Raw genomic sequence first — 9,577 nt, 5'->3', positions numbered from 1 at the left:
GACTTCCAACACGTCTGTGTCAGAAACGCAAGTACGTCAGTCCCGTTGATTGCCAGCACCACTAACCAGTCATGGGGAGGTTGATGAGCAGAGTTGACCAATTGTAAGCAGAAGGGGACGGGGCTTGTCTGCCAAGGGGGGGCGGTCCCCGCGCCGTGACAGTGAACAGAAGTCGCTTCGGCGTGGGAAGACAGCGGGGTGACTGACTACCGGAATTGACACTTTTTTTGTGCCAGATCGGGTTCGGTTGGCAGTAAACCGGAGAGTGAACGCCGACTCAGCGTGTGGATGAGCGAGAAATACGCTTCAGGCAGCGTTGGACCCTGACTGCGCCCCCTGGGGCGGGTGAGAAGGGCAGCAGTCCGGCCGGCAGCCCTGGGGAGGGAGTCGCAGCTTCGTTATAAGCTGGAGCAGCGGCGGCTCCCCGCGTCGCACGGCCGATTACGTGTTGTCGGATGCTTTCTTCTGACCGGATCCCGTGTCTTTGCTTTGCAAGAGGACCGGAATCATACAGCAGCGGACCCCCCTTTCTTTGTCTCCGGCCGACCTGAAAGCTGTTGCCGCTTTGCTTCTCTGTAGAGGTGTGAGGTGTGAGGAGGCACCTTCGCCGCGGCTGGGGGACAAGCCCGCCCGCGTCCTCCCCGCCTGCTTTTTCCATTAACCAGAGGCAGCGGGATCCAAGCCACTAGGGACTCGTTTAATTAGTTATTGGCTTTTAACTGTGTATTTATTTTCTGGAGTTTTTAGGGCACTATATGACCGTAGGCTTGTAAATCAAATAATTTAATGTGAATTTTCCGCCTTTATAAGCTGGTATATTAATTTTTCGTAGCAGTCTAAGAGGACTCGCTAATTTTTGCGCAGAGTCTGTATAATTTCCGCACATTAAGGCTTGGGTTTTTTCACGGAGCTTTTTAAGCGCAAATGCGCTGCTGCTTTCTTGCCCTGGAGCCTTCGGGGCGCCTGCGGGTGAGGACAGCCTGACCTTGCACTCCGGGGATGGCAGACGGGATGGGGACGCAGGGGAGCCCCGTCAAGAGCTACGACTACCTGCTGAAATTCCTGCTGGTGGGCGACAGCGATGTGGGCAAGGGGGAGATCCTGGACAGCCTGCAGGATGGTGCGGCCGAGTCCCCTTATGCCTACAGTAGCGGTGAGGATCTCGCACAGTGACAGGCTCCTTATGCGTGTGTGTTCGCTGCCCTTTCATTATTTTCATATCGCACCTTTCACAACGCAGTTGCCCCAAGGCACTAGACAAGAGTGTGTGGCAATCCATTATCACGCCATTTATTACTGGGCTCCTGGAGAAGACGGCTTTGTTCCGGCGGCTGCACTGTGTTTCGGCGACATCACTAACCCCGCCGTGCCGTCCGCCTAATCCCCTGTGTCGCTGCGATGCTCAGATACTTAGGCTGCGGTCGACGTTTCACAAGTTTTTATGCGCTTATATTTTTCACGGTGTGACGTGTGTGTTGATGCATGTGACCAACCGCGCATTTTGTTTAAAGTAAATGCATGTGAAGGGGGTGGGGGTCTCCACCCATTTAAGGAGGTCCAGGGGGCTGTATTGGCTCGTTTGGATTATTGGGGGGAGGGGCCCATGGGGGGATAATGCCCCCATCCCCCCATAATTTACGATCATGGTCGGGACCCAGACATAATTGTTGGAGATGCCCCACTGAGAGGCGAAGCGCGCTTGCTTGTGGGGGGATCAGGTGTTTGGAGTTTGGTATATCATCGCCCTCATGGGGTAAATGTGTTTTTTTTGGGGGGTAGGGAAGTGGAAGAAGCTTCGTAGGCAATGCCGATGCTCATTCCCCCTTGTGGAGCTGTGTTGTGCTCGGTGCCACTTTGCGCTGTCTGCGGGATTTTTCAAATAAAACACGCGTGTAATTAGTTTGGTTTCGTTTCATGCACTTCCTGCGTGTCCTTTCCTGATTGTGTGGCTCAGCTTCAGCGAGATCTGCTGACTTAATCGGTCACAGTACCGTACTAACGTCTCACTTAAGCCCGATAACGTTGCTCTCAATATGTACTCGAGTGTTTATAGCTCATAGGTATATTCTGCTTTTTTTTGTGTATACGTGAAGAATTTAGACTGCACTTTTTGGCCGAGTTGTGCATTTTTGGCCATATTAGGATGGAAAGTTAAAAACCCACCAGACAGCCACACTATGGCCCAGTGTGTTACTCAGAGGAAAGTTTTTGCAATACTTCAGTCTCCGATATTTCTTAATTTACACGTCTACACATTCAGTCTGGATTTAACCCCATACTTTGTAAGCGATAATGTTATACATTGCTTATGGAAAGTTGTCAGTTCTTTCTCGCAAGACTTTTACAGAATATCTCTATTATCGTTGTTGTTGCAGATGAAGATAATGATGATAAAGCTCTGATCATAACATTGTTACAGCAGAGTAACACTAAATAAACGTGATTGATCCGCCCGATTTCCTCCTGCCCTGCGTATGTTTATGAAGCGGTTGCCCACTTGCATGCCAAAAGCAGGCCAGTATGACTTCCTGTGAGGCACTGGGGATGACAAAGTTGACTCTGACTCATTTCACTGGCAGAAACTGGGTGATCCTCATTAAGCCATGTGGCATAGAACACTTTGTTACCGTGACAACTGTCTGAAACGTCACAAGGTGTTTGAGACGGTACTATAAATACCCCGATGACAGCCGCGCTCACAGGTGTGCTAAGCGGCAGCGATTAGTGAGGGGCGTCTTTGCAGCTTTGTTTGAACTGAATGGGCAGACTGAAGGTGACCAGTCCTGCCTTTTCTCAGAGGAGGAAAGTTCGGGTCTAGAAAGTACAAATCCTGACCAAGATTTAGTTTCAACCAAGCATGGTTTCATTTCCCTTCCAGGGATTGACTACAAGACCACTACGATCCTGTTGGACGGGAGGCGGGTGAAACTGGAGCTATGGTAAGACCCTGTCTGGGACATGCTCTGTGTGTGCAAAACCATTTCAAAAACAGCCCAAGGATAGGCGCTTGGTGTGTCCCTTCAAGGACACCGTAAATTAAAACAGACCTCTGTGCAGATACCGTAATATTCCAGCGCAATTTGTCTTGGCTTTGGGCTGATCCTGTTCACACTGACCTTTCGTATCATGATGGGCTGTTCGTTTATTTCTCTAACATCCTCTTTGGCTCTTCCTGGAGCTAAGTGTATATCGCTGCACCTTCACGAGCTCCAAAGGGCTGCTTGGCGAGAGGGAGGCAGAGGGAGTTAGTGATGTCCAGGCAAAGTGCAGGACCACGGGAGCCCTCCCGTGGACGGATGGAGATGAAGCTACCAAGCGGATCTTCTCGCATGCCGGCCGACACATTCTTGAAGTTGGCTCTTTGTGTTATTGAGTTGTCGCTCAGACGGGTCTGCTGTTGTAGCCGCAGCGTGGTGCTGGTTGACACTGGTTGAGGGTGGTTGTGACCTGCAGCTAAATGCCGTCTCAGTTCAGTCTTCGAGCGAAAAGAGGTGGCGGCGTCTGTGTGAGTAAAATTGAGGAAATGGGGGTCATGGTGATGTGTCCACCCCCCACAGGGATACCTCTGGACAGGGACGCTTCTGCACCATCTTCCGGTCCTACTCCCGCGGCGCGCAGGTGAGGACTCCCGTGTGTCTGTGTCCACGCCGTCTTTGCCTTGTTCCCTGAATTCTGTCGTTCCAGCCAAAGTGTGACCTTTTAAATGGGCACCGTGCCTTTAAGGCTGCTGATGGCCGTCGGCTCTGGATGAGTAAATCACACACTGCCTCCTCCAGGGCATCTTGCTCGTGTATGACATCACCAACCGCTGGTCTTTTGATGGCATCGACCGCTGGATCCGGGAGATCGATGAGGTAGGGCCACTGTGTTTTTTTTTTTCTTGTTTGGAGAGGTCCTCATACAACCCCCCCTTAGAGGAAGGGGTGACGGTCTCTGCAGTATCCTCATTTTAGAGGAAAATGCCCCCACCGCTAGAATACCTTTGGCCACCTCCTGTACTCGCTGCCTCCTTTCTAGAAAGAGCTTTGGTTGGGTTATTTCCTGCTTGTACTATGTGTGGTGGGTGTTTGTTTCCCTGGCGACGGCTGTAGCTCTGTGCCCCCAAATGACAGCTCCTCCCCCCTGTCGATCAGCATGCCCCGGGGGTTCCACGCATCCTGGTGGGCAACCGGCTGCACCTGGCGTTCAAGCGGCGGGTGCCCACGGAGCAGGCCCGCGCCTACGCCGAGCGGAACGCCATGACCTTCTTCGAGGTCAGCCCGCTGTGCAACTTCAACGTCATCGAGTCCTTCACCGAGCTGTCCCGCATCGTGCTCATGAGGCACGGCATGGAGAAGTTCTGGAGGCCCAACCGAGGTATCGCCAACCCCTTCAGGTCCCAAACGGCTCTCGTATATCTCTGCCCGTATTTGTATCCTACCTGTCAGTTTGCCGAAGATATAGACCGGCGTCCATGTTGGCTCCACCTGCGGGCACCACCCGGCTCCACCCAAGCGGTGTGCTTACCTCACATTTGACTGGGGGGGGGTAACTGTCCTCCTTCTTGTAGAGTGGGACTTAAGGACACGGGGTTTGAGTAATTGACAGCGAGGAGTTGGAGTTGGGGGGGTGGAGTTGGGGTTGGGGGTCCGGACCTCGCTGTCCCAGTAGTGCTTGGAGGTCTAGAGCTTTCCGGCTGCAGTGGGAGGCGGTTTATGTCAGTGTCTCTTGATGCCACTCGGGGTGGTTTTGTAGCGTTGGAGTCTTAATTAACATTAGAGATTAATTAATTAAATGTAATCTTAATGAGTAATACTGTAACTTCCATCAGTGGTATAGTGTGTCTATCCGGTGGGGGGGGGGGCTTATGAGAGTGTGGCTAATACTTTGACACGGTGCATTATGGGTAGGATTGTTTTGTTGTTTTAAATACTTTCTGATGGATGTAGGCATGTGACCCTCTGGTTACCCTCCTTCCCCCCCCCCCCCCCAGTGTTCAGCCTGCAGGACCTGTGCTGCCGTGCCATTGTGTCCTGCACCCCCGTCCACCTCATCGACAAGCTGCCTCTGCCCGTGGCCATCAAGAGCCACCTCAAGTCCTTCTCCATGGTCAACGGCATGAACGCGGTCATGATGCACGGCCGCTCCTATTCGCTGGCCAGCGGGGGCGGGGGCGGCAGCGGGGGCGGGGGCAGCAAAGGGAGCAGCCTGAAGCGCTCCAAATCCACACGGCTGCCCCAGAGCCCCCCCCAGAACTATGCCAAGGGCAACTGCAAGATCTCATAGTGGGTGGAACACGCAGGCCCAGAAGCCACATGTGCCCCTCCTTTGTGGCCCCACCAATGGGAGAGCTAGGACTGCAAAGCCCCGCCTCTTGTTACGGACCATAACAATGGCCTTTGGTGTATCACTTTTGGGTCTTTTTTTTTATAATTTATTATTGATGGTGATAGTGAAATTTGGTCATGTCAGTTGAGACAGGGAATTTGTGCAGCTCTCATCCCAGCCTGCCTCCCGAAGTCCGCCCCCTTTGTGATCCTTTTAAGGCAGTGTCTCCCAGCTGGCTTCTCGGGGAACCGCAGACAGCCCACATTTTTGCTCCGGAGCTGGGAGGCTGGTTCTGTGGTTCCCTGAGGACCGGATTGGGAAACGGAGCTTTAAGGGTCTCTGGCTCCGTTGCATTTCCTTCCTGATGGCAGGGAGGGCACATCGCCCGTTCTCCATATCCGTCACGCTCCGACGACACACAATGCAGGTTCCACTCTCTCTGAAGCTCTTCCCGGACTTTTTTTTTTTTTTTTTACTTTTTTTGCACCAAGTGTTAAGCCGTTTAAACCAAGCTGATGGCGTTCATGCTTCCCACTGAATTTCCCAGAAGCCTCTCCCCGCAGGCAAGCACAATGGGCTGTGTGACATTCCTGTACGGCATCTGCCAGCCTCCGACGCCTTGCCGTCATCGTTTCAGGGTGACGTGCTTTATTGCCGGCGAGCTGTTTGCTCTGTGACCAGCGCTGAACGCCTGCCGCTCCCGTGCCCGAACGTGGGCCTGTCTCTCGCCCGTGAGGTGTGTGTCGCATTCTCTTCCGGGCTGCCATTCATCCCGCGTCGCCAACCACCGCTTCTGCTCAGCTTGGAGAACATGCTCAGTGATGGAACGGTCACTCCGCCCGCTGTCAGTCTCAGGGACAAGCCCCGCCCTCTGTCAGCCCGGCAAATGAAGCTCCACCTCATTCAGTTGCTGATTGGCCTGTGTGGAGTTTCTGTGTGTTTCTGTCTACCTCTGTGTGTGTGTGTGTGTGTGTGTGTGTGTGTGTGTGTGTGTGTGTGTGTGTGTGTGTGTGTGTGTGTGTGTGTGTGTACAGGCAGCTGGTGTGTGGGGGTCTGTCTGAAAATGGGAATGTTGTGTCCTGGATGATTTTAACAGCTTCTACTAAACAATCCTCTGATTTCCTACCCCTCAGTCCCTAGTGTCCCTAATACAGTGGTGCATGAGCAGATTGAAGTACACGTTACGATTGGCTCTCACAGTTTTCTTTTTTTTAACCTACTTGGAGCTTCATTGGCTAAAGCCGACATTAGTTATTACGTAAGGCTTGACCGCCACCCGATGTGGTTAACGGTAAAAGTACGGTCAGAGATTCAGCTCTGAGGGTGCCATCATATTCCTTAAGGGTAACGTGTAAATGTTAACTGTAAACACTAGTCTGTACATCTGTACTGCTGTGTGGCTTTCGAAGGTGCTTTCACATCTTGAAGGGGAAACTGTTTTTTAAATTTTAAACTGTACAGTTCGTATCTGTAAGAATTTTTCGACAATAAAATGTTTGACACTGTTCAGTTGTCTTTTGGTCTGTCCTGTTGGGTCATGGATGACCTGGCTCCCCCCCCCCCCCCCCCCCCCCAACAAACAACAGTGGGTGTAATGAGGCAATAATGCAGAGTTTGCAAGTGTTCTGCCGTTTGCTGCCTGTTATTTTTCCAGCCAGCAGGTGGCAGTAATACCCAGCAGATGTGAGCCACTGCATCTGCTGACAAATCATTTCATAAAAGACCCTAACAGGAACACTGGTGACACGCTGTTTATCCACAGTCAGGAATTGTTGATTGGTCAGTAGATCCATTATCGACTGCCATCTGGTGGAGGGCAAAGGGAGCTACACCCCCAGATGATGCTGTCGCCTCATTGGGGTAGAAGCAGTTTTGAGTGGCGTTTTCTCTCATCCAGCTTCCAACCACTTACCCCAAAGAGGGAAAACGTATTTGAAAGCCCCACCCCATAAAAATCCGTATTTTTCTATAAGCATATAAGTAGCTGTCTGTGATGATTGCAGCCTGCTTGTCTGCCTGTAGAAGGTCAGTGATGGTCAGTTTCATTACGTTACCCCTCAGAATCTCCATCTTGTCACCTCTTTCTGTAACACTTGTGTTCGCTTTGATCCGTTTGGACTTGCTGACCCTGGAACCGATTGATCGGTTGATGTACTGGTGCATGAAATCGGCTTGTCCTCTGCAGGCCCTTCTCACGGTTCAGACGCGGACGTGCCGGATCTGGGCCTTTGTTTTAAGTCCGTTACTGAGCGCCATCTGCTGGAGGCCTCTGCGGTCGGTAGTTACTTCTGACCTTTCGTAACCTCCGCCATTGCACAACTTCGTGGCCCTGAGGCGACCGGCACTTGCGATTAAATTAAAATTCAGTTAATTCCACTTCAAAGTTCTGCTGAGGGCCTTTGGCGTTCTGGGGAATGTTGCGATAGAAGTGTTTGTGCTGACGTGACCTTGTTGTGCTGGACGAAGGGCATTCAGAAAAGCCCCAGGTGTTTACAAGGCTGGGGGGGGGAGGTGGTCACGCTTCGTCGGCTGAAGAACATTCTCGTACCTGTCCAGGTGTCCTGTCTCCGTCTTTCCAAAAGGGATTCTGGCAAGGTGTACAGTGATTTCGGACCAGATTACACTTATTCGCTGTTCTGCATAGATTGGACTTGTCTACCAAGTCTTAGTCTCTTCCTGAATCTGCACCTTTTACCCACATTAACTCAAGATTGATCAGGGTCTGCATCTCCCAGCCCCAAGCCCCCAGTATCTCCCAGCTCTAACTCTCCTCTGCTCCGGACATGATCGGGATTCTTCTGCCCATGTTTCCTGTCACTCCTTGGGGAGGTGCCTGCTCATGGAATGTTAAGGACAAATTATCCATTGTGTGTCGGAGCACGTCTCTGAGTGAAAGGCATGGCGGTCTGTCCTTGCCCCTCCTGTTCTGCAGTTACTTGAACTTAAGGTGCATCATTCATCTTCTAATGATCCCTGAAGGACAAGGGATGAGGTCCGAGCTGTTGAGCCACACAGAAGGTCAGGAGAGGTGAGTGGAGAACCGCAGAAGGACACAAAAGGTGCCTGTATGTGAGTTATGTCTGCCAAGCAGTGTGGGGCCTCTTTAACAATCACAGCTTCTAGAAGATTCCCAAAGTCTCTGAAGATGCATTTCTAGGTTCCACCTGAGGCAAATAATGACCGGCGTGACAGTCAGCTGACTTGCTTAATCGTGTTGCCTACAGATGAGATATAACACGGATGGAATGATTGAGACACTTACGGCGCGGTTTCTGAGAATCGCTGGCATGAATAAATGACTGTGTACCTCTGTTCCTGGGTGGTTTTCCATAAATGCGCTGAGACACCAGAACAAGGAGCAGAGCATCAGGTAAGAGCTGTTATTGGCGTCTTGTAGCCTTAATAGTATTTCGCACACTGTGGCAAGATTGATGTCTACGTTTCTTCCAGTAGACAGACATTTATAGCTGGGTATGTAGATCGTCAAATGTTTGAACTTCGGAACAAGGTGCAACTCCAAAAGGATCAAAGGGATTTCCTCAGAGCTTTATAGATGTGGCGTCTGTCAGGGAAGACATTCTCACCATCAGGCGTGCGTTGTGAGTCTTGATGTTTTCGGTATAAAGGCAGCGTGGGAGAGACCGCCGGAGGATCTGTCATGGGGTTTATGAAGTCAGCTGGGAGAAAAAAGCACTCGTCAAGATCCAAGCAACCCGGAAAACCATTGGAAGGTGGGCAGGGACACCCCCGAACTATGGAGGGGTGTTTCCCTTGACTGTAGACCTGCTAATTTTGATGGTACGGCCAGTGTCCCCATGCGGCAGTGGGTAAAACACCAACCTGAGGAGGGTAGTCGTTATCTGTTTGGGGCTGATGGCTGCTCCGCTAATCGGAGGAGACAGTTCTGTTCTGATTTAATCAACTATCCAAAAATTACTGCAGTAATTAAAAACAAATGTTCTGTTAGGGGAGGACAGATATGTGATGTTTTAACTAAGTTTATAAGTATGTCCAGGGAAAATCTCAGGTGTCTCTAGCCAATCTGCTCCTTGGAGACCCAGAGACAGTCCATGTTTTTGCTTTCTACTGGACCTTGGGAGGAAGCAAAAATGTGGACTGACTGTGAGTCAGCGAGGAACGGATTGGGAAACACGGCTCTAGGGGCAGCTCGGAATTTACTTGACGTTTCTAATTTTTCCCGTTTTCTTTTACCGCTGCGGTTTTGTACGTCATACTGAACTCCAGGCCCCCACACCCCATCCTGCCTAGT

At 51.3% G+C, this 9,577-nt stretch overlaps 1 protein-coding gene across 1 annotated transcript; it reads left to right on the top strand.

Moving 5' to 3' along the window:
* The first annotated feature begins 142 nt into the window (after nt 1-142).
* Nucleotides 143-6,812, top strand: LOC125727682 (ras-related protein Rab-40C). The gene is made up of 6 exons (XM_049004560.1): nt 143-1,153; nt 2,879-2,939; nt 3,558-3,618; nt 3,777-3,854; nt 4,134-4,356; nt 4,973-6,812. The coding sequence occupies exons 1-6, from the start codon at nt 1,000-1,002 to the stop codon at nt 5,263-5,265; spliced, it is 870 nt and encodes a 289-aa protein (XP_048860517.1). The 5' UTR covers nt 143-999; the 3' UTR covers nt 5,266-6,812.
* Nucleotides 6,813-9,577: the final 2,765 nt, after the last annotated feature.

The sequence above is a fragment of the Brienomyrus brachyistius genome, unplaced genomic scaffold (genome assembly GCF_023856365.1).
Source record: "Brienomyrus brachyistius isolate T26 unplaced genomic scaffold, BBRACH_0.4 scaffold110, whole genome shotgun sequence".
In the NCBI taxonomy this organism is placed as follows: domain Eukaryota; kingdom Metazoa; phylum Chordata; class Actinopteri; order Osteoglossiformes; family Mormyridae; genus Brienomyrus; species Brienomyrus brachyistius.
This window is presented reverse-complemented; position numbering and strand designations above follow the sequence as displayed.